The following is a 25,322-nucleotide window of genomic DNA, read 5'->3' on the forward strand; positions in this document are numbered from 1 at the left end:
TTTCATTCATTCAGTGGGTAGAGAATCCAGAAATTTTACTCAAGAGTAGAGATATTTCATAATAAAATTACTCAAGAACAAGTAAAAATTACAACATAATAAACTACTTCTGTTTTTTTGTTGTTGTTGTTGTTGTTGTTGTTTTCAAAATGCTACTTAAGTAAATGTTATTGAGTTCCTAATCAACTTTGGTTGCAATGTATAACTTCCAGACATATCCAAAATTTATACTCAGGTAAAAGTAAAAAGTTGCAGTCGAAGAAATTGCACAAGTTTTGCTTGCACAAGTAAGTCGAGTGCGGAGTAACTGATCAAACTATTAATCATTTAATATTTAAAAATTACATCATCAGATGAACCAGAATACAGAGTTATGTGGAAATATTGGTATTTTTAAGACCAAAATGAAACTTATTTATATACTCAGTAGTTTTAATCAAGTAAGAATAGCAATACATCTTTTATCTCCTACTAAAGAATACTTAAAAACAAGCTTCAACTTTTTTTGTTTGTTTGTTTTTACAAAAACAACAAATTTAGGCAAATAGCTAATACTCTTCTGTTAATGAAGCTTGCTGGATATACCTTTGTGGACCATATTCTGACTTATATGTGTTTCACAAAGGTTAAAATGAGTTAATATCTATTCAACTGCACAGGTTCTTGAAAAAGTTGAGATCTTGTAAGTTTTTACACTTAAAAATGCTTGCTTTTCTTTCTAAGTAGCCATTGGCAAATGAAGAAGACCGTTATTTCAAACATATTAGCCATTATTAGTTTGATAGAAAAGATTTACTTAGATTTTTTCTCTTTGTTTTTGAAGTGAAGAGTTTTTTGTAATATGATTATCATATATGTGGCTTTATATGAAGAGACTTTTACCTCTGTAACTTTGACTACACCCTTATTATTGTCATATTATTGTTTATTGTCATATATTGTCATATATATCTTTTGTTTTATTTTAACAAGTTTCAGTCAGGAAGTTGCAGCTCTGTCGTGCCTAACTTGACGTCCTGCAGTTCCGCTGTCAGCCAGAAATGGCGCTGCTGCAGGAAGCTGCTTGATCAGATAGTGACAATGACGGGTAAACAGTCGGGATGATATCATTACACCATGAACACGGGCAGCTATAGCCATTTATGTTGATCCCAGTATCTGCCTATGCCTCTGACTAAGATTATTTACCAGTAAAACTGATCAGACTGAAATTTAAATCGGAAGCTGCTTTTGCAGATATATATTGTAAAACTGTCTTTGCTCATCAAACTGATTAATCTATTTTTTCATCCGATTGAGATCTGCGTCTCAGTTCTTGAAGAAAATGAGTAATCCGAAAGATTATTGTGATTTTAAACAATCTGCCCGAGTTGTAAATATAATGCCCCTTTATTTACATATTAACAAATCTAAAATAGACGTGATTTAGTCACATGTCAGTTAAATTACAATGACTTTTGATTTTTATTTCCTCAAAAATGTTGGAAAATGACATGTGCGCAGTTGTATTGTTGATAAACGTGAACAATTTTAAAAGAATGAAAGCACCAACTCATAAAAACAAACCCTAAATAAATAAAGGTTAATACAGAGACTTGCTTTATGCTGCCATCTGTTGGGTGAGACGGGTACTGCTACACCACACTGACAACGCTTCAAACGAGATACAGCAACAAACATATGGAGAACACATAAATGGAAAACATTTGTGATGAGATTTTCCCAGAGGATAACAAAAAAAAATCTCAACAAAATAAGAAAATAATGGGCATGACTCCATTAGATTTTTTCCTGCTGATCCTGGCTTGTCCCCTTCAAAGTTTGTAGTTTGGCACAAATATTCAACTGATTATAGGGTTAAAAACCCTAAATATAAGTCTGTTAAGTACTATAATATATAATAAAAGTAATACAAATAAAACACAAAAGAGAGTCTAAAAATTAAAATGCAAAATTAGACAAAAAGGAAAACGAGGTCAGTCTTTCAAACTGTTTGGTCTAGTAAATTATTATCATGCAAATCATGCAATAACATATTTAAAGTGTTTGAAATAGCTGCTTATTATAGCTTCACAAACAAGGCATAAGCAAACATTTTTGCCGTAGATTTTGAATTGAAAACGACTAAATCAAGTAATAGTTTTAAACATTTTTCAGTATGCTGTGTGTCATCTGAAACATTGTATGTATTCCAACAAATGCACTACTTCTGAGAACGGAAAGAAGGAGTATGATTTTCTTTTTTTTTTTTTTTTTACATTTCTGATAAACACAAATGTCAAAAGTATGTGTATTTATTTTAAAAACTACAAATTAATTCTTACAATAAACACATTTCACCACATTTGCAGCTCTAAAATGAATTTATTATCCAATGAATTTGAAATTTTTAATGTTTTCCACCATTTCCAGGACTATTGTTGTCTATAGTAATGTGCTGTTGGAGTGATAGCATTAATAGCATTATAAACTGATGGACTTTGGCCTGATAGATTAAATTGGTAATTTGTGAACATTGTCAGTGGAGAATTTAAAGAATAGTTGGTTGGTGAATTACATTCATTAGTGTTTACTACGTACAGAAAGGGGCTCAGTACACACCTCTGTGGTACTCCAACTTTGATGGTGAGTGCATTAAAATAACATTAGAAAAGACTTTAAGTTTGTCACTGAGCATTGTGGGTAAATGCCAGTGTTTACTGGAGTCAATCATTTTTGTGCATCTTAAAGAGAGCTTCTTAAATCATGTTACAGTTTTTTGTTGTTATCTTTTTGCCTCTGCAACTATAATATCCAGGATATTTTTCATTTATACCACATCAAGTCAAAGGGTACATACATACACAGTTAGGCTGCAAAAAAGTTATCTTTTAAAAGTAAATAAATCAATAAATCAATAAATAAATAAATAAATAAATAAATAAATAAATAAATAAATAAATAAATACAATCCTTTGTAATCATACTGAACAAAAATATTAAGAGTAAATTTTTTAAATAATTTATTTGAGTGTATTGCTTGCGTTTGAACTCATCTATTTTTATAAAAAGCTAAAGTAAAACAAAACACTGAGCTGAGAATAAACTAGAAGGAAAAGTTTATACATGTCAAACCACAGGCATGTTCTGTATTTTAGTCTGCTTTTGGTCTTTTTCATTGCAACATTACAATTTTTATTGAGTAGTGTAAATTTTTGTTATCTTTCTGGACAGTCATTTTTATAGAATCTCTGTGATCTATGGAACATCCAAAATGTTCTTTGCTAATGTGCTAGTCTCTTTACAACACACCTGCATCTATCACATTTGTTGAAGTTTCACATCAACTGGAGATGATGAGCAGGGCTGCCTCATCTAAATAAGAGAAAAATGTTGTTTTTCCTTGTTAGTCGTTGTTTTCTCGCTTCATCTTTGACCTCCAGTCGGTGGCTATTCTGGACTGATTTGTTTTACTGTCAATCTTCTGTCACTTCTGATTTATTGTGGAAGGGCTTATGAACACCGTTTTTGCCCTTGCTCATTCCTTCAAATGTCAAGATTCACACAACACTTCTTCCAAACACACAGCCACTTTTTTTTAACCCCATATCACACAGAATTTATTTCTGAATTGCTTAGAAAAATTAACATCCTTTCATTTTGCTGATCTTTTTTTATTTCCCATAAGCAATTTTTTTTATGAGCATTTAAGTATTTAGTTTGAAATATAATGAGACGGTTTATAGCACTATGGTTTAATAAAAACATGTCTTACAATATCACACTTATCTGGAAATATTGTACAAAATTAATCAAACATTCATCAAATAGTGCTTTTGAAACTGTATTTTAACCCCCAAATTAATAAGTAAATAGATAAATAATATGTAAGTAAGACATGAAAAAATAAATAAATAAAAGAAAGTTGTAATGAGAAAATAATGAAAAAAGGTCAAAACAATGCAAACAACTGCAAATGGCAGTGGAAACATACAGTGTATAATGATAAATTCAGTTATTCTGAAGAAACAAAACTGTAAACTATTTGTTTAATATTGTAATTTATTGCAAAAATAAATTTAAATTTTTCATATGCAAATATACATTTTAACATCTTTAGTGGTAAGTTTCATGGTTGTGTTATACACTGTAAAAAAAACTGTCTAATTTAAGGTAAAATACTGGCAGCTGTGGTTACCATATAAATCCATATTTATATGGTAAAATTCTGTGTTGCCATAATTTTATCATATAAATATGATAAAATGTGTATTTATATGATAAATTTTACCATATAAAACATATGGTAACCACATCTGCCAGTATTTTCACTGTAGTCCTATTCAGTTTCTGGAGCTTGTTCCTATTTTGTGATTCATAGTGAATAAATAAAATGCAAAACCTTTGACTTTCACATGTGGACCACACAAAACAAGGTATAAAAGTCAAAGTTCACAAAAGTAAACCTGGAAAGACCAAACTATGACATCTGATCTGCATTGAGCAGAAACAGCAGAACAACACTGGACGTGTTGTCATGGCGACCCAACAAGTCGCCCAGGATCCAGGGTCCGACCTGAAGTTGTACGCTTTCTTTGTTTTTCTTTGCAGTTGGTGAATGTGGGACGGCTGGGTCACCGCAGCGAAGAAGTCGGTGAGTCTGGCTCTCACGTGCGGCCACAGCCAGTCCAATCCTCTTACAGCCTCCCCCCTTTCCTCCCCCAGCAGTCGGGCCAGACTACGAGATCGGCTTGCTGAGTCCAGGTCTTATCCTGAAGATGCCGCAGATCCTCAGCACAGAGTCACGCCACAGAGTCAGAAACCACAGCCAACCCATTTACCTCGGCACACACTTCACACGGTGTGCTAACTTTAAGGTGCATCCACTTTCGTTGATTTTTGTTTTGTTGTTGGAATATCTGTAAGCAAAAACTCATCAACTGGTCAACGCACTCAGCTAAATGCACACCTCCTTCTTTTCTTCTTAAAATATAATGTTAAAAACATTATAGTGATACGCTGAGGGAATGGAGCTCTTTAAGTTTGTCAAGCTTCGTTTATTCACACTTGTTTAGCACGACAACTTAACACACTGAATATATTCTCTTGGATAAACTTAACTGTAAACTTAACTTGCAACAAATAAACTCAATTTTTTAAAAGTTGGATTGCCTATTTTGTTTTTTCAGTGTATTTCCAGCAAAATACTTTAATGCTCATTTTAAAAAAAGCTTAAGGGAAATAAAAAAGATTTTAAAAATGAATCAAAGGTTAGTTTGTTAACTTTTGTATCACTAAGAGATTAAAAACTGTTTTAGTTTTTTTTTTCTTTTTTACTTTATTTTTTATGCAGTTATATTAAATATAAATGTTATACTTTGCACTGTAAACTGATTCACACCCCTTGAGCTCTTTTACATTTTGTCACGTTCCAATAACAGATTTCATGCTTTTTACTGGGTTTTACCCAACAAAATAGCAGATATTTGTGGACAGAAAAGGACTCGTTCATTTCCTGTTTTTTAGAAAATTTAAAATGTGAAAAGTATGAGGAGCATTTGAGTTAAACCTCTTCACTTTAATACTCCTAAAATAAAGTACAACTGCCTCCAGAAGCTGCCTAATTAGTAAATTGACTCCACCAGCGTGTAATTTAAGCTGGAACCCATTTCTTAGTGTTATCCCCATCATTTGCTCCCATTTGGCCCTGTCTATTAGTATTTCTGCACTTAAAATTTTAACAATGTATTGCCATTATGCCAACAATGACACATCAATTGGTTTATCAAAAAAACGTATAAGTATTTTAATCTTCAAGTATACTTGAAGTATACTGATGACTTGTTTAACAGCATAACATAAACTTAATAACTTAGCACAGTGTTTCGCTGGAGTAATATATCAGAATACTTCAAATGACAAATTATAGCATGTTTCCTGGGTTTTATAAAGCTAATCACTTTTTTTCTCTTTTTCTATTTTTGCTTTGCTAACTCAGACGACTGATATCTGCTTACAAAACACATTTTAATAGCCGTTTGTAGGATAAGAACTGAAAATCAACACTTCCAAATCAGAGAGCATGGCCTTGAGCCAGAACAGGGTCATGACCTCTCCAGGTCGCGACAAGGTCCAAAGGGAGAAGCTTAAGTATTTCCAAGTTTTGTTGATAAATGAGGGGAATATGGAGCGGGTGATCAATAAGTGTATTGGTGCTGGGTCTGCAGTGACATGAACACAATATCAAAACCCTTCAGTTTCTAGACATTACAGTGGCTATTGTGCTGTAAGTATCACTGCAGCCTGGGTTATAAAGGAGTTAGTTACTTACAAGCATGACATGGTCCAGTCAAAGTCCAGATGTAAAATCAACTGAGAGTTTGTGGCAAGATTTGAAATCTAAAGGTGACTTATTATGCTTTCTTGAACAGATTAGGAAAGGTTTATGGATTATACGAAACATATTCATTACATTTTTTTTTGCACAAAGTAATTCTTAGATATTGAGATTTTAGTCTGATCAGTTCTGAATATTTTGAACTGTTTTAGGGCATCTTGTCACTTTGAATCCAAAGAAGCTGCTGCTGGCCACGCCCCCAACTCAACTTTTACACTGAGAAATGAAAATGGCTGCAAACAAATGCACAGTTATAAAACCATACATATTTGAAAAGCAGAAGTGGAGCCTCCTGCACGACCAACAAGAATGTCACAAGTAATTTCTGGATGGTAAGTTTTCCAGCAGCCATTGTACCACACTAATAGCAATAAAACCAGCTGACCAAACGTGCTGGAGTTCCGCTTGGGTTGGTAGGTAACAGGACTGGGCTCTGCTAGGGTTGCTAGGTAATGGTGCAGTTGCTAGGTAATGGTAATGTGACTCAACCATTGAGAGGGTTGCAAAGTGACTTATTTCCCAGACATTTTTGACATATTGTCAAAAAATGGCTGACTGTTTTTTTTTTATTATTGTTTTTAGAGGCAGTTGAGACCCAAATGGAAGCATAAAAAAACATGCAAAATGTGAATTTTGCATAACAGAACCCATTTAATGTTAAAACTCTCCGTCCAACCTGACAGAGGTTGAGTTATTTTTCATAAATAAATGTGCAGCGCTAATGGAGATTTACCCAAAGCTGGTTCTCCATATGAAACACATTTCAGATTTTTATTTGCATTAAAAACCTGCTGTTGTTTCTGTTTGTTTGTAGCGTAACAAAATGTAGAAAAGGTCCAGAGTTATTAATACCACCTTAGCCCACTTATATTTGGTAATAATATATAATATGGGAGTCCCTTGCTTTGACGTCACTTATACAACCTTCCCCAGACCAAGCTGTTGTTGCAGATATTATTCCAATGCTTGTTTTTTTTATTTTTTTTCACGCTCCCTTTTCTCGGCGTCCCATGGCAGAGCGGATGGGAAACTCTGATGTCATCAACCTTGGCGCAGCGGGACGGAGGAGCATGCAGACCCTCAGGGTGCCACGATTGGTGCCCATGTGTTATAGTGCCCTGTAGATGGTGAAATAGATGGTGTGGTGCTGCCCGCCTGTGCTGCACCTGCGTCCCAGCATGCTGATTGATCAGTTTGGTCATGTGGAATGTCACCATCTGCTCCCCAGTCCCACTCACCCCTTCTTGTGTGAATGCCAATCACTGGGAGGAAGATAGTTATTTAAGCCATGTCAAATCAGGCGCATGACAATCAGCAGAGTGCCAACAACACTTGGAGAGGCAACAGCATATCATGCAGTAAAAATATACAATTTTAACAGCAACAACACTGACTGAAAATGTGTTTTTTCTTGGGGATTTTATTTTAAAAAAACGTAGCCATTTCTATGCATTTTTCTTAGTTTTTTAGAACGTCTGTTTTGGTTTCTCCTCTGCATCCGACCTCCTCATGGCCAACAATGTATCAAGGGGCCATCGGGAGTGACATTCTTCATAGCAGAACGTCAGAACCAGTGACATTTCAACCACAGGAAAATAAAGATATGCAAAAATGATCTCATTAACATTTGCATTACCTGTTTGGATAATCCCTTTTCTGACAAGACTGCAATTAACTAAGATTGATGCAAAGTTCAGGGTCAGGGGACTGTATAAATTGGCTCTTGGATCAGATATGTTTGTGTTATGAATGCTTAATGTGCCAGATAAGAAGACTGATCTCTGTCAGAGGAGAAGGTCACTCAGTAGCCACCAGTTGCCAGGGATTAGTTGTAAAACAGCTAATATATTTACTGACATCAGCATTTGGATATTTTGGCTTTATTATGACGTTTTCCTTAATTAGGTAAAAAGAAAAGAAAAGCATGCAGATGTAAAAGTCAACCAACAATTGCGCTGATAAAGAAGAAGAAGTGAGTGACCTCCTAACCTAGATAGCGCTGGTTTGGATCGCCAGGATTAGACTTTGACTTTAAGGAAGCTGAGCAGACAGCAGCTCACCTGCAGACAGATTGAATCAGGAGGAAAACCACGTGTTTGTCAGCATTTGAAGTTTCTAAATATATAATTCTGGTTTTAAAGAGATTTAGGTTAGTCTTTATTTTTGGACGCCAAACACCAGCTCCTCCGCATCTTCACTCTACAAAACAAAATTCTGACCAGGGATGAAACGATTAATCAGATTAATCGTGATTAATTGATTATTGAAGTAATCATCAACTTATTCAGTAATTGATTAATCGTCAACATACTTTAAAAAAAAATCCATTAGCTGAAAGAGTTCTTGTATATCATTTTACCCACTCACACAGTGGAAAGCTACTGGATAGTAGCCACAGCTGCTCTGGGACAGTCTGACAGAAGTGAGGCTGCCACATACCAGCGCCACCAGATCCACTCAACACCTTTTAGCAGAGTTGATTCACTGTAAAACTCAGAAATTAAAGTTCATGAAGTTGATTTAACAACAAGAGACAAGTTGTCTAAACATTGTTTTTTAACTTAATTAAACTTGAATTTTGAGTTTTAACTTAATGCTACAATTTAAACCAAATAATTATTTTACAATATGCAAGAAAAAAAAACTGCCCTCACATAGTTAAAGAGCCACATTTCTCTATTATTTTACTCACAATATCAAGTTAAAATAAATACTTATTTTACTTTAGAATAATTTAAATTCTTGTTTCAAACTGCAGGAAGAAAATTTCTGATCTGATGATGAATTTTATTAAACATCCCAATGAATTCAGCTCAGAAACATTTAGTGTGATCAGGACATTATCCTCAAGCTTTGCTGACTGAGAATTGCATTAAAATGAACATTTGCCTTAATAAAACACCAGAGTCAGATCAACGTAACGCACTTCCATCTCAGGAGACAGAAACATGCCGCTAAGCATTCTGGGAAATAATTCCCACTGCTAAATGTGGCTCAAATGTTTTACAGTGTTTACTCAAAATGTGTTTGATTTTGTAAAACAGGAGAGGTAGACCTTTAATGACCTCTGGAAACAGTTACTAATATCTTTACATTGATAACACCACAAACAAAAATATTTTCACGCACAAATGTTTGACACCAATTTTGTTTGATTTGAAGAAATCAAATTAAACAGTATTGGTGTCAGATGTTTTTTCAGGTATGTTCTTTTTCAGGTAGACGTGTTAAGAAAGGCTTCAGGTCATACTTCTCCGAAAAAGAAAAATAAAGCAAAGCAAAAAGTGAGAAAGAATAAAAAAATATGTAATGTTTCATGAACCACTTGAATCTCTCACTGACGAAATAGTTTCAAAGACATCCTGGCAAATAATGGCGTTCTTGCATTTTTGCACTATTTTATTTTCAGTTTGAGTGTTAACAGCACATAAAAAATATTTTAGTATTACAGCACTCAGCTGCATTAGAGTCTCTTTACTGAAGAGTCGGTACTGTCATTTGGAAAAGACTTTGTTTTTGTCCCAGCAGGAATCATTTGATTGGATTCTTGTGAGGTTTCTGTAAAACACCAAGCGGTGCCAGGACCGGGTGCCATACTGTAGCTCTATGCATTGAGCCAACTCCACCTTTCCAGCCCCCTCTCTCATATAGAAGGCATGCTTAATGCAAGACACACATGAAATTGTGCTTTTTGTTAATGTTGTTTGCATATGTTTTGGTTAAAAATGATACGTGTGGTGGATTTGACCTCATACGGGAAGGACGACTCTGTTTAGGAGATGCTGCAGACGGTCACCCAGACAGACCAAATAACCTCCAAACCCAGCTCTCCATGCCACACGTGCCTGCAAATTAAGACCTGGCTCTATTTGTGAATGTAGGTCAGACAAGGCTGTAGTATCTAGTGTTTACTGGAAACCTCTACCTGTCTAACAGGAGATTATCTTGGTGGCGTCATCACTGCTTGTTGGTCCAGAGGAGGGATTTCTAGCCTTGTGTGTGTTCAACTTTACACTTATGCGAGATGACATGAAAACAGGATGATATCTGAGCAATAAGGATCTCCCATCGGTACAATTTATTTTTTGGGGTTATTTATTCATAAGTTGATTGGGAATCCCCTAGTAATTTTGGTTTTCATGTGAATTTATTAATGTTTTTTATGCTTACAAAACCCAATGGCACCACAAATTGTAAAATAACGAGTTCTTTGTGTAATACTTTTCCACTTTTAAGCAGAAAAGCTCATAAATGATGTAACATTTTAAAGCAAAAGCATCATGTCTTGGCCACCCCCTCTGTGCCGGATGAAATGGTCCAGCCCTGATTTGCATAAGTTGTCTGCGGGTTGCTGCACGACCAGCAGGGGTGGGTTAGGGGAAGGAGTGTGTGTGGACGACACACCACACACATGAGTAAAGAGGTGGACAGAGGAGCTGTGTGTGGAGAGCGCTGAGAGTCTCGTTGTGATCCAGACAGAGTTATGTACTGTGCTCATCCTGCCTCTGGGACAGCCAACAACTCACTGATGTACTGCTACAACATGAAGCCAGTGAGTATCTTCATATTTTATCCACCATAAATTAGGTTGGGCATGGTTTGTTTGTGTGTTTGCTGCATTCTCAGCTGTCCTGTTAGTTCATTTCTTGAGTTTCGCTTCGAGAATCAACATCAGATTTGAATGCATTTAGTGGAAACTTGATTAAAACATTTTATGCCAGTTGAAAGTTGTTGGAGGAATGTCAGATTTTTGGGGATGTTCTTTTCTTTAAACAGGATATTTGATAATGACTGGTGTGTGTTTTGAGGTCCAGAGGGAGAAAGCTTTGTCTTTCAGATGAGTCAGTGCTGTAATGAGATGTGAACTTTGGCTTAAAGTTGTCATAAAGTTGCAACATTAGGAATTACATTTTTTTGAACCCTTTCAGCTCCAGAGTAATCCTGTTGGGATGCACCAGTCAGGTTTCTCTTTGCTGACAATGAAATTCCAGTTTTAACTGATTCAGATTATTTTCCTTCTCAGGATTAAAATATAAAACAGGTTTCATAATAGATTTTCTCCTGAATCCAGCAGAAAATGACAATAAAATTATCCCAATTTATGCATCAAAACCTCTTTCTGATTTTTACAAACTACAAAAAAGTGCAACATTGGTTGATATAATTATTTTTTATACTTTGATGCATTTAATGATCAAAAAAATCACAGATCAAATCAGAAAAAACAGAACACAACCTACCCGACATGCTATAACTTTAAATTCACTTTTACTTCTTGTTCTAGGTCGACAAATAGGCTTGTTTTTAAAATGCTTGAGTGAGACTTCCTGTTTGCTCTGTGCAATCCAGTCAAGCCTGGCAGCAGAAAAACATCTTGACATGAAGCAGATTGCCTCTATTTCTATTTGATTTAACCCCGCTATGTTGGAGCAGTCCCTGCACCGCTGCAACCATTATCAAAGGCAGCTTTGATCTCGGAGAGACTAACCACATCCAGACATCGTGGATCACAGAGGCAGAAAATTGGTTGCATGTGGCCGGAGTTGGCCACGGTGGAGCGAGGCATGGGCCTTGAATAGCAAGTTGATGTTTCACTTATCTCACATCTTGATGCTCTCTCTGTGTGTGTGTGTGTGTTTACAACGCTGCTCTTCTTGGAGAACTATATACATAACCCTGCCCCAAAAAGCTTTCTGTTAATAGAAAATAATGATTTATTGCTTTTGAATTTCTTCTTGAACTGGAGTAAAAAAAAAAAAAAAAAAGAAAAAAGAAAAAGTGCATTATCATTTTGTGATCTGATGATTGATGGCTCCTAAATCAATGCTATGCTAAAAGAGGGTGCCTTGGCGATGGCCCCTCTCCATCGGGGCCAGAGAGGGCGTGCTGGGGCGGGGGTGTGACCATTATTAACGGGTCGCCTGCTATGCTGATGGTAAGGAGGACAATTGGCTTTATCCTCTGCCATATGCTGCCCGTGGCGGCTCAGACGGGCCGAGTGTCGACAGGGGCTCTTCTGTTTGGCCAAGCCCACAATCACCATGGGACTCTTGCCAGCCAGGGTCACGGCTCTGTGCGTGCACACGCGTGTGTGCGTGGTTTGTCTAAACGTGCGAGCCTTGCGCAAGCGTACTCAAGAGAATCTCTAATAGCCTGCTTTACAGAACTTGTCGTCCGGGTAACTGACACCCCATTGATGCAGTGCAGGGAGGTTTATTTTCATTTCCTGGGGTACATCAAAGCGACGGAGGGAAGTGCAGGTGCAGCCCGAGCCTCTTGGTGGTTTTGGGCAAGGCGTGCGCCTCTCTGTGGGTTTCTGTGTCTGCGTGAGTGCAGGGCATGCTTTAATCTGAAATTTATTTGCCTTTCAGAATATTTGTTTTCCATTTTGTGTTATCTTGAGCACAAATCATCAATCGATCAGTCAGTCAAAGCGCTTTACAACATAACACAAAAACACAAAGTCACAGAAGTAGATATGCACCGACTGGAGTTTTCTGGTCAATCATCGATTAACAATTTTTAAAAAGCCTGAACTGCCAATTCCAATTTTGACCGATACCATTTTTTTTTTCTCAAAAATGTCGTTAAACATAGCCAGAAAGTTGCTAAGTTGGCAACAGTGGGATGACAATTGTTAGCTGCAAACGTGCAGACATGACCTGGTGGGCCGGTCTGTCAGTCAAACCTCTGCAGAGCAGAAGAGGACAGAGGCTGATTTTTAAACATTTGCTGAGCTAAATAAGATCAACTTCATATGTAGGTATTGGCCCATCACCAATCTCCCAGAATTAAGAAAATCAGTGCAAACCAACAAAAAACACACAGTCAACAAGCATTAGATTTTATCAAGTGCCGTCGTTCCACATCAAACTGTTGATTATTGTTTCATTTATAATGTCTCCAAACCAACTCATTCAGGAAGGCTTTAATCTAAATTTAAAGGAATAATGACAAATTGAAATTCAGTTTTATGTTTTTGGGGATCTGAGTCGTAGCCGGACCTGATCATGATTAGCGCAGGGATTTCTCCTGGTGAACGGTTTCCAAATCCGGATGAGGAGGTGCACGGATCTGCAGATTATGGATTACCACCATGGCTCCAAGTGTGCATCCGCACTCTGTTTTGTTTTCATTGCATTGTTACTTCAGATTGCTCCCATGCAAGCTACAAATTCACTGTGATTAAATTGAGAACTCACTGTCTGACAACGTAAAGGAGAAATATGAGAACACATGAAAAACAAAAATGCCATTTTGAAGACTTTGGGATTCCAGAGAACCAGGGTCAGAGTTTTATCCACAAATGTAGAAAACATGTATGTGACCTTGCATGAGATCTGATCCCAAAGAGGCCAGAATAATATTTTTTATTTAACCAAGTAAGTTAAATAAAAGTTTTCATAAACAAGCTGTTCAGAAAACATTAAAACATCATACAACTTAAAAACAATCAGCAGAAAACAACAGAATATCATAAAACAGAGGTAAAATAAATAAATAAATAAACTGCAGGCATATTCATCTGCAGACCTTATGCTCACTTTTTGTTTGTTTTTTGTGATGGTGTTGTGATTTGGCTCTATAAATTTAACCAAATTGCTAATGATTGAGCTTCCAGGACCAAAAATCACACAAATATCCAGGAATCCTGAAGGAAAATGTCTGGATATCTGTGACACTGAGATCAAGTGTATTTTAGTTATGCATAATGATCCAAAGCACACCTGCAAATCCACATCTAAAATAATCCAAACGAAACTCTAAGATGATGTGGCGTGACTTTAAACATGTAAATGTGAGGAAAAAATAATACAAGACATTTTTTCTGTATTAATGTGTTAATTTTGTCCACATGCTAACTGGAATTAGCTTGACAGCCCAACTTCCTGCACCAGAAAGTAGGAAAATTATCAGTTCATAAGGTGGTTTTAATTGTTTTTTCAGGTTTATGGGCAGCCTCCCAGCTCTGATGGCAACTCAACTTCACACTCATCAAGCAAAGTCCCCAGCAATGTGTTTGCAAGCACCTTCTTTGGTGAGTTCAAGCCCAGCAAAACCTCGAAACACTCATTATCCAACAATAACAATCAAATGCTTCTTGAAGTATCATGCTTCTTGTAGCTTTTGTAGCAGGTCATAACATATGACCACCATTGATCCTCTTGTCCAACCTCCTTGTTTACTTTTACATAGAATTAGATATAAAAAGATGAGAAGATGAGGCTAATTTGCCACAATGGATGCAAGATAAATATGAGGAAAGTAAATTTGTTATTAAATATTAAAAACTAATCAGTAAATGATACTTTATTGATACCACACCATTTCAAAAACAAGAAATCTTACAAAGTATGTTTGTCTTGTCTGTCTCGTTCAGTGAAAATATCATAATACACTTGAAATAAGACAAAACTTACTTACAAATAATTTTTCCAGCAAGATATAGGAGCTTGTTTCAAGTCAATAAAATGCTAATATTTTTTTCACTCAAAACATGGGAGACATGTCTTGTTATAAGTGAAATACCTCCCAGTTTTTAATCAATATTAAGGAATTAATAACTTTGAAAACGCTTCAATATATTGCTGAGAAATTACTTTTAAATTCAAGTGTATTAAAAGATTGGCGAGATTTTGTGTTTTTGCAATGTGTGAGACAAAAATGGTCAAAAAGAAGCTGACGCACACAAAAAGCATAATTAAAATGAAAAAGAACAACAAAAGAAAAAAATAACAAAAACAGGGATCAAATAAAATAAACTGGGAACTGGTGAACAATGAACATAGAAAAGAAAACACTTAAAACCTAATAGCAAGGGAAGATTTAAATGTTTGTGACAAAAAGTACTACAATCAGGTCAGAATATGAAACTGGCTAAAATTGTTTAATAAATAAAACACAAATAGAAAACTAAAACAAATAATAAATGAGTTTAGTTATTAAGCTGCACTGTATGAATATGTTTTCCTTTGTTGCTATTAATATCATCGACCATGAATACATTATTCACCCCGGTGTAAAAGAGATATATGAAGTGACCAGCATAGCTACCAAACATGCCCTGTGCTGTTTAATTGAGACAGTAAAACTTAGTTATTGCATGTAATTTCTTTGCACCGGGGTCCAGTCTTCTGCTTTATAACTTGACTGGCAGTTCAAGACACCTCAGCAGTTCAGGCGATAAAACACGATTCTTTATTTTAGAGGGGATGAGCAATTCTCCGGACATCTGGAGCGCCGTAAACGGGCTGAACCAGCAGGGCTATGAAGGTGCGCTGGGGGCCTCGGCGGGCCACCAAGCACAGCTGGGGAGCTACAGCAGCCTGCAGCCGGCCCACGGTAACCTGGTGAGTTTTCCTTCATCAGCCCTGGTGAATGTTGATACAAAAACTCTTGTTTTTAAAACGCGTTTGCTTTCTGCTCAGGATTTCTCTCCTCATTCGGTGCTGGCGGCTGAAATGAACAGAGGTTTACCGCCGATGTCCACCTTTCACCGCAACAACACGGTGTCCCGCTCTCCCTCTGACAGCCACTCCGAGAATCCAGCAGGTGAGGAAAATAAAAAGAATAAGAGCTTACTTTTACTTTTTGTTGCATGCTGCAATACATATATATGTATGTATTCTAGTGCAAATGTCTTGGTACACTTGAAATAAGAAAAGCTAACTTAGAAATTTAGGAGATTTGGCTGGAAAAAACTATATATCACGTGTGCACACAATATATTGACCCTTTGAAACTACGTCACTTATAGGCGCCATGATGGACGTGGGACGTGAGAATTGGGAGTGACTGAAGTTATTTTCCAAAGTTGTTTTTGCCAGTGTATTCATGGCTTCTACTTTTTCGAGTCAAGCTAATTTATCTGAACGTAACACACCTGGTTGGGGCTCTAATATTTTCTAATACGGCGTTATTTACAAAAGTTGGATACAGCTAGCTTAGAAAACCGACCCATTCCTCTTCCCTCCTGACTTGTTGATCAAATTACCGACTTTGTCTGAATTCACACCACATGATTTATCACTATGTCATAAACGGCGTTTCCCTTTACACTGGAGAAGCATTAAAAACGAACAAAAGCCGAGACACTAACCAGTTTTGTCCATACATGCTAGGCTACATGACGGTGCGACAGTGTTTCCATGGTTACCAACGGTTAGACGCGAACCTTCTCCATAATGCGATGTTTGATATCTTTCTAATCACACTTATTTATAAAGTATATGGACGTTAGTCTTCTTACCTTGTAAAAGGCGTTCGCTACAAATCCGCCATTACACCGAGGGTTAACCGTCACGGCTGCTCTCCATTTCCCATCTTTTCCCACTAAAAGTTATGACTTTTGGTTTCTATTATTCTCTGCTAGTGCAGCCGACCGCCCAGCACCCTACTACCATTTTAAAGTTAAATCAACTTAATAAAGCGATATTAGGTTATCACGTGCATTTTTTTGACAGGCTTTACAACAGGAACGCATTGGTTGATTTTCACGTGACATGGCGCAGTGGCGGTCAGAGTGACGTCACTTTCAAAGGGTCAAGGGTCAATTATTGACTCAATTTGAGTCAATATTGATAAAAAAAAAATCACCTCAAACATGGGGAAAATATTTTGTTATTAATTTAAAAATCTGCTAGTTTTTATTAGTATTAAAGATTTTTTTAACTTCATAAAAGCACATAAAGTGCAAATTTTAATTATTTTATATTGGTGGAATTTCTAATAGTTTTTATTTATTGTTTGACGTCATTTTCAAAAATGGAAACGAGGGATTTTTGATTATTGTAATGGCATCTGTGAATATGCCATTTGCATCAGTATATAATAAGATCAATAATATAGTATTCTGTTTTTTTAGCTATTGGGTTGTCAGTGAAGCTAAATAGTAGAACTTCAATAAAAGTCAAAATCAAAATGCAAATAATTTTCCAGAACTGTGTAGAGAAAGGATAAAACCAAAATAAATAAAAAATATTTCCTGGGGTTTTTTTACAGAAAGAGCAAATCACATTTATATCTTTGTTGAAATGTTGTAAAAAAAAAGATTTTGGATAAGAAGAACCTGAGAATCATTTTAATTGATACTACTTTTTACTTTATTAATTATCATGTATCTGGTTGGTGAAGTCCAAATCTTATTCCTGTTAAGGTTTAAACATTCTTATGTTTGAAAAAGATAGTTTTTTGTGTGTATATGTACATGTTCTTTGTTTTTTTTTTGTTTTGGTTTTTTTAATTGATTTATTTGAAGTAAAGAAAGCACATATTTGTATATATTGACATAATGTCACAATAAACGTGTTTGTTTAGTCTCAGGAAGCCAAGTGAATGTGTCAGGAGCGTCACAGACAGGCGACACCCTGGGAAAAGCTTTGGCCTCTGTAAGTACGAACCACCTCACTCTCATTAAAGCTACTTATCTGTGCTCTGTAATGTTCAAACGGGTCAGGTCAGAGTATAAAACCAAACCTTGGGGTCCCACACCTATAATTCATAACTTCCTGTGGGGCGACAGAAGAGCGCCATGCATTAAAGGAGGGTTACAGTCGTGTATCGGGACGTTTTATTGGCAGCAGTGCGGTAAAATGACAGGAATGGATGAGTTTAGTTCAGGTTACGAGGAAGCTCCAGGGGATGTGGCAGCAGCTGTTAAAGCTTACACAGAAATGACAAGTTGTGCTTTTAAAATGATCCATGCTCTGGTTCCTCTGCTGCTCCTTCTCTCTGTCAGATTTATTCCCCCGATCACACGAGCAGCAGCTTCCCCTCCAGCTCCTCCACACCAGTGAGATCTCCTTCCCCGCTCCCAAACGCAGCCGAATCTACAGGTAGGAAAGAAAAATAATCATTATTTATTAGAGTTTTGCGTTTTCGTACAGAATATCATAATTTTTCTTATGGTTTTCTTTCTTTTTAGGGAACAACTTGTGGCCCCGCAGTTCAGTTCAGCCACCGGTGTCACCACACTTTGAGTCCTCACTCATATCACTGGTAAAGATCTGGATCTTTTTTTATTAATTCTCTGTGTCACATTGCAAATTTTACAAAGCATATTTGGTCTTGTTTCTAGTGCAAATAATAAAAACCTAACTTATGAGATATAAGATCTTGTTCTAAGTCAATAATTCTTGAATATTGATAAAAAAGTTAGTAGTTACATCGGCAGTTTATTGTAACAAACTCTTTATTTTCTCTTTTAAAAAAAGGAACCTAATTGTTTATTAGATTCTAATAATGTATATAAAGGCTTAAGTGATTAAATAAAAAAATCTACAGAATGTGAAATTTAGTAGAACAGATAATACTAAAATAAATACTACATTTTTGGAAAAAAGCTAAAAATTGGATTCCCCAAAACATGAAAAATAAATTTGATATCTGGAGCATAAACTAAAAATGAAGAGTCCACTGCACTGAACAAGTTGAAAACCTCATGGTTATTCCACCAAATATTGATTTCTGAGTTAAAACATCAGTATTGCTGTTCCTAAATGAATAGAAACTTGTTTTCTTTGCATTATTTGAGGTCTGAAAGCACTGCATCTTTTTAGTTATTTTGACAATTTCTAATTTTCTGCGAATAAATACTAAATTTTTGCTTGAAAGTTCAGAGACACGTTGTCAGTAGTTCATAGAATAAAACAACAATCTCCATTTTAACATACCTATAAAGAGTAAAACTGATCATTTTAAGCGGTCTCTGAATTTTTCCCAGAGTTTATATTAAACTGAAGGTTTCCGTGTCTGTTGATGGTTTTAGTCTCAGGTGGAGGACCGGCTGGACAGATTGGACGACGTCATCCACGTCCTGAGGAACCACGCCGTGGGCCCCACTTCCTGTCTGCCCAGCGACATCCACAGCTTACTGGGCCAGTCCCACCACAGCCACCCAGCCAGCGCTGCACCGCTCACCTGTCACACTCCAGCAATGGTTAACAAACATTACTTCAAAGTATCAAAATGGTGTAAAAATGTTGTTTTGTGTGTAATTCTGCATTGTTCAGCCCGTCGTCTTTCAGCAGATGATGGGATTTTACTCCAGCTGGAATGAAAGTCCACCATGTTCACGGGGAAAGGATATTTAGTCTAATCCTTTGGGGGAGGGCATATTAAATTCTCCCACTCTCCTTTTTTTTAATGATGTGTCAGATAGAAGTGGATCATCCTGAAGAGAATTGGGGGGAATTTAAATGTTGTGCAGTAGTTTTAGGAGGAGGATTATGCTTGTCTGGAATTGAATTATTTGTGGAGCAGAGGATCTGTTTGGGATTTTCAGTAACACTTTATTTGAAGGGGTGTGCATCAGACTGGCATGACGTAAACATGAAGGAATCTTCATGAACGTCTACAGCTGTTATCATGTAGTGTCATTCAGTAAATAAGGACACTTTTAATGCAAAGTTGCACTGAAACCTGCATTAATAGTCCAGTAAAAGTGTAAACCTTGCTTTATTCAGTCAATAATGACATAATAAAAGCAAATTTCCATTAAAACTTGCATTGAAATTGTCAACTTTGCATTATTTGATTAATAATGACATTTTTAATGCAGTTTGATTAAAATTTGCAATAAAAGTCAATTAAAAGCATAAACTTTCAATTTTCCAGTCAATAATGACACTTTTAATGCAAATTATATTAATACTTACATTAAAAGTCTATTTAAAGAGCAGACTTTGCATTATTCAGTCAATAATGACATTTTTAAAGAAATTTCCATTATAAAACTTGAGTTTAAAAGTGTAAACTTTGCATTATTTGGTTAACAATGACACTATAAAATCAAATTTTCTTTAAAAACGGCAATAAAAGTCCATTAAAAGTGTAAACTTTGCATTATTTGATCAACAATGACGCTATAAAATCTTATTTTCTTTAAAAACGGCAATAAAAGTCCATTAAAAGTGTAAACTTTGCATTATTTGATCAACAATGACACTATAAAATCTAATTTTCTTTAAAAATGTTAAGAAAAGTCCATTAAAATTTCAAACTTTGCATTATTCAGTCAATAACGACTCTAAATTCACAGCCATATTTAACGCTGCGGCAAATAGTTTACTTTTGGTTTCATCCGACTAGATCACGTCCCAAAAATCATTCATTTCCTTCCACTTCCTAACTGCCCACTAGTTTATCACTAGAAAAACACAAAATCTTACAAAGTATTTTTACTCTAGTTTTGAGTGCAAATATCTTAGTGCGCTTGAAATGAGACAAAACTAACTTACAAGTAATTTTTCACCAAGAAACAGGAGCTTGTTGTTAATGTCTTGTTTAACTGACAGTTGTAAATAGTATTTTTTTATTAATTTTAATAAAAAAAACTGTAATGAAATACTCTGTAGCTTAGCTAACATGACAAAATGCATTGAAAAAGTTCAATGCAAAGTAGTGTTTGTGTCTCAAAAGAAAAACTGTTGAAGTTCATCATTTACAGAGGGAATCTGACTCATGTCTGACTCGTCTTGCTCTTTGTGGCTCCTGAAGGTCGAAGGCGTCTCCATGAACAACAATCACTCAGCCTTCCAGAGCCGAACACAAAATGGCCACCCGTATCCGCCCAGACAGAGGAACACATTCTTACAAGGTGCAGGAGGAGGAGGTAGTTATTCCCCTCCTCTTACCAGCGTTTTTCTCGTTTTTTATTAATATTGTTTTATTGCAATATATGTTTGATTTTGCACAGGCGGCGGCTTGGGTGTTCAGAGTAACCTGGAGTTAAAGATGGAAACCAGGGAAGGGGAGGAGATGATGCACACCAACCACGACCACGGCTCAGGCAGCCCGAGGTCCGACGAGGAGAGTGAACACAAAACACACGGAGAGAACAGCGCGCAGAACAGGTAACAGCTGAGAGTAAAATAAATTTATTATCATGCATTAAAAACAATCATCCAGTCTATTATATTTGCACCGACAGTTAGACCACATGCTGGAGGGCAGGAGAGTCTAAACTTTTTGTCATAAGCTACAAAAACAAAAAATCTTACCAAGTAATTTTTATACTTTTTAACTGAAATAAGACTAATCTAACTTACAAGTAACTTTTCAGTAAGATATAGGAGCTTGTTTTAAGTACATAATTCATTAATATTGATGAAAAAGTACTAGCTAGAAATGATGATAAACTTAAAAAGTAAAAAATAAAGTCAGGATTAGTAGGAGTGCCAATAATTGAGTCTTCTAATATTTTTTTAAATGGGATTTTTTTCTCCAACTAAAGTCAAAGTCAAGATTAGATTTTTTTAAATAAAATCTCCAGTTTGAGATGCTGCTGCTGCAATAAGAGATTTGTTAATTTTGAAGGTTTTTACACACTGTTAGGTGTTTTACTTTATAAGAGGTGCAAGCAAATTCAGTTTTTTAATTTTTATGTTAAATACAAAAATGACAGAGGTTCTCTTAAAATAAATTAAAACAGCAAATATTATCTTATTATTCACACCAAACATCTGTTTTCTGTTTTCAAGCAGAATAGACAATAAGGAATAACAAACATTCAAATTATATTTTTAATAGATGTCTAGTGGTTGTTGAATTAGCATAAGCTTGTTTAAAATGTATTTAATCAAAAAAATAAAACCGTGTTATCAAAGTGACCAGAAGAGGGCAGAGAAAACCAAATAATAACTGAACACTGTCGTCTCTTTTCACCTTTTGTATTTTTGTTTAACCTGCAAACATTTCCCTTCTCACATGCGTGCCGTATGGTTTTTCGTTGCAGCATCCACGAGGACGAGGACCTGAGCCCAGAGCAGAAGGCCGAGCGCGAGCGAGAGCGCAGGATGGCCAACAACGCCAGAGAGCGTCTGCGTGTGCGGGACATCAACGAGGCCTTCAAGGAGCTGGGCCACATGTGTCAGCTGCACCTGAAGAGCGAGAAGCCGCAGACCAAACTGCTGGTTCTGCACCAGGCTGTGGCTGTGATCCTGAGTCTGGAGCAGCAGGTCAGAGGTCAGTGCAAGAGCGGAGCAGGAATGTACTGTAAGTGATTGGGGGATGTCTAAGAGACCAGACAGAAATGGTCTTAAAGCCTACATAAAGTATATTACTTCATTTTTTTTAAATTATAACAGACGTTGAATTAAATCTTTACACAGTCAGAAAAAGGTGGTTTACAGATATTGTAGTGCACTTGATTGATTTTGTTCTATCATGCAGTGCCATAGTTTTATTAAGTTTCCTGAAATTATTTTTAAGCGTTATTATATAGGTGCAACATCACAGCTTCTTTTTAAAGAACTATTTTTATACACGGTTTATCGTTTTTAGTTATTTTACATTTTAGATTGTTTTTCATTGTGAGTTGTAAACTGCAATTTGCTATTTTGCCCTTTGCTGCTGTGATGCATGTATTTCCCCTTGGCTAGCATGATTTGCCCTCTATCTAGCTAGCTACGTAGCTATCTAGCTATCTACCTAGCTACCTAGGTAGCTAGATATCTCTATCAATCTAGCTATCAATCTATCTAGCTACATAGCTACATAGCTAGCCAGCTAAGTAGCTAGCTAGATGTCTGTCTGAAAAGAATTTAATTGGACTTTTTGACTTCGATAACTTTTGACATTAGGTTCTAAACTGTGAAACCTGAGTTCAGTATCTCCATTTTTACATTTACTGTCTTTGTATCCGTTCTGCAGAGAGAAACCTGAACCCGAAGGCTGCATGTCTGCGGAGAAGAGAAGAAGAGAAGGCCTCCAGCATCATGTCAGATCCACAGTCTGTACATCTCGCTTTCCATCCGAGCCTGACGGACCCGTCAAACCCCATGGGTCACCTCTGAGCACCTGATACAGACAACTCAAAGTCTCACTTAAAGCATTTCATTCATTTACATCAACGATCAGTTTAAATCACTCTACAAACTGATGCAACGACTTTCAAAAGTGTTCCTACCCCTTGAACTTTTTACACATTTTGTCACATTACATCCACGGGCTGCAATGGGTTTTGTTGAAGTTTTATTGTAGTTGTGATTTGGAGGGAAGATGACATAGTTTTAAATATTTTATACAGATAAAAATTAGTATTCAGCCCCCGATGGTCAATAAGATCTTTTGGGCACAACAAAAGACTAAAATTTTTGCCCATTCTTCTTTGCAAAATAGTTCAAGGAAATTGGGGCCTAACAATGTTAATGTTTGTCACTGTAACATGACAAAATGTAGAGGATTTTCAGGGAGGATGAACATTTTTGCAAGGCACTGTACATGCACGATATTTGATCAACAGCCAACACTTTGGGATAAACTTTCACAATACAGTTAAATGATTTGTAATTGCTGCGTTTTGGACGAATCAGTTCAAATTCGTCCAGAGCGGCTTCCTGATCAGAAAGTGTGATGCAATCGAACAATCATTTCTCCTCTTCCCAAACAGATTTTTATAACTTTGTGCCTAAACACGACTCGCATCAGACAAATGCATTGTAAGCTGCAGGTGTTTTGTACATATTTTGTAGTTTTATTGCTAATATTTGTGTTGCAGTACATCAGAATGGACTGGAGAGTTTCGTGTGCAGTCTAAAATTGGCAAACAGGTTTGTTAGTCATATTTTCACAATGCTCATTGGGCAGACTTTGTCACGTTTTGTTTTTAGGCAACATATTTCATTTTTCCTGTGGGCTCGGTGTGAATGTGTGTGTGAGAGAGTGTGTGTAAATACTGCAGGGGTTTGAACATTCTGTGAATGAACAGATCTCCAGGAATGTTCTTTTTAATCTCACATGGACATCCAACCTGGTCTGTAATTGTGTTTTTATATTTCTTTAATGCACTGCTACCAGGATTTTACTTTCTGTATCTCCGGTGGACATAATCCTCCTCCTTGTAATTATTGCTCCGCAGATGTAGTCAAACAAACCCTGTGCATGTTTAAGTTTTGAACTTAAAACACATATTTTTAAGTTATAAGTTATCTTTTATACAAATATTGTGAACTTATTCATATGTCTTGATGTGCTTTTAACTATTATTTTAATCATAAAGCCTGTTATTTTGTGCAGTTTACTAGCTGTACCTAAATTTAATGCTCTGAGCAATACAGTGTTTAAAAACAAACAATGTTCACTCACCGCATTGTTGAACATAAAGAAACACCAAAATAATCTGAAACACTTATAACATGTGCAGTATGTGTACAGTTTGAGTTCCAGGCATGTGTTGATATGAAAATGTAGCAATAAATGTCTTTCTAAAAATGCTTTTCCTCTCTTATGTTCCAGTATTTTAAGTTTGAACACATAATACAGTCATCTGCATAGAGTATGATATGAAGTTACTTAGAATCCATAAAGTCATTTTCAAAACAGAAATGTTGTGAAGGAAGTTACTCAACACACATTTTGCAAAGAAAAATGCTTCATTCAAAGCTTGATATCTTATTTTTATCAACCTCAGAGGCTTGACGAAGATAAACGTAAAGAAATTAGACAGAAAATAAAGTGATTAGTGATGCTAATAAATGATTCTTTATGAACACGTGATACATGGACAATCTCTTTTACTATAACAATAACTGATGTTAATTAGAAATAACAGTTAATATATTAAAAATTGATGTGTTGACGACTTAATAATTTCATAATCTTTTCATTGTGCACTGTAAAACATTTGAGCTGCATTTAGTTGTGTCTACTGTCTTCAACTCTTTAAGTCAAATAAATTTATCCAGTTTTAGATTTTGAACCTAAATGTGAGTTTGTGAAAGATAAACTTACAGCAGTAAGTTGTGTTAACTTTTTATTAATTTAGTAAAACCTCAAAGAGTTGAATAGTTTTTAAGTTAACACTTGAGGATAATGTCCTGTTCACACTACATGTCTGAGATTAATTCATTGTGATGTTTAATAAAATTCATCATCAGATCAGAAATATTGTTCATGCAGTTTGAAACAAGAAATGTTATTATTTTAAAGTAAAATAAGTATTTTAACT

At 35.9% G+C, this 25,322-nt stretch overlaps 1 protein-coding gene across 2 annotated transcripts; it reads left to right on the top strand.

Moving 5' to 3' along the window:
* Positions 1-10,740: 10,740 nt before the first annotated feature.
* LOC103155692 (transcription factor 12-like) lies at positions 10,741-24,588 on the top strand. Of its 2 annotated transcripts, none has more exons than XM_007577461.2 (12): positions 10,741-10,928; positions 14,324-14,414; positions 15,584-15,726; positions 15,805-15,928; positions 17,693-17,763; positions 18,114-18,210; positions 18,300-18,373; positions 19,143-19,313; positions 20,873-20,987; positions 21,072-21,228; positions 22,110-22,339; positions 23,027-24,588. In XM_007577461.2, the coding sequence occupies exons 1-12, from the start codon at positions 10,860-10,862 to the stop codon at positions 23,167-23,169; spliced, it is 1,485 nt and encodes a 494-aa protein (XP_007577523.1). In that variant the 5' UTR covers positions 10,741-10,859; the 3' UTR covers positions 23,170-24,588. The 2 variants fall into 2 exon arrangements, with proteins under 2 accessions (XP_007577523.1, XP_007577524.1); XM_007577462.2 differs by having other exon boundaries at positions 20,873-20,972.
* Positions 24,589-25,322: the final 734 nt, after the last annotated feature.

The sequence above is a fragment of the Poecilia formosa genome, unplaced genomic scaffold, assembly GCF_000485575.1.
Source record: "Poecilia formosa unplaced genomic scaffold, Poecilia_formosa-5.1.2 Scaffold442, whole genome shotgun sequence".
NCBI classification, from domain to species: Eukaryota; Metazoa; Chordata; class Actinopteri; order Cyprinodontiformes; family Poeciliidae; genus Poecilia; species Poecilia formosa.

Coding starts and splice junctions, on each gene's coding strand:
- LOC103155692 (XM_007577461.2), top strand. CDS start 10,860: ATGTACTGTGCTCATCCTGCCTCTGGGACAGCCAACAACTCACTGATG. Junction 14,415..15,583: donor GTTTGCAAGCACCTTCTTTG/GTGAGTTCAAGC, acceptor TCTTTATTTTAG/AGGGGATGAGCAATTCTCCG. Junction 17,764..18,113: donor TGGGAAAAGCTTTGGCCTCT/GTAAGTACGAAC, acceptor TCTCTCTGTCAG/ATTTATTCCCCCGATCACAC.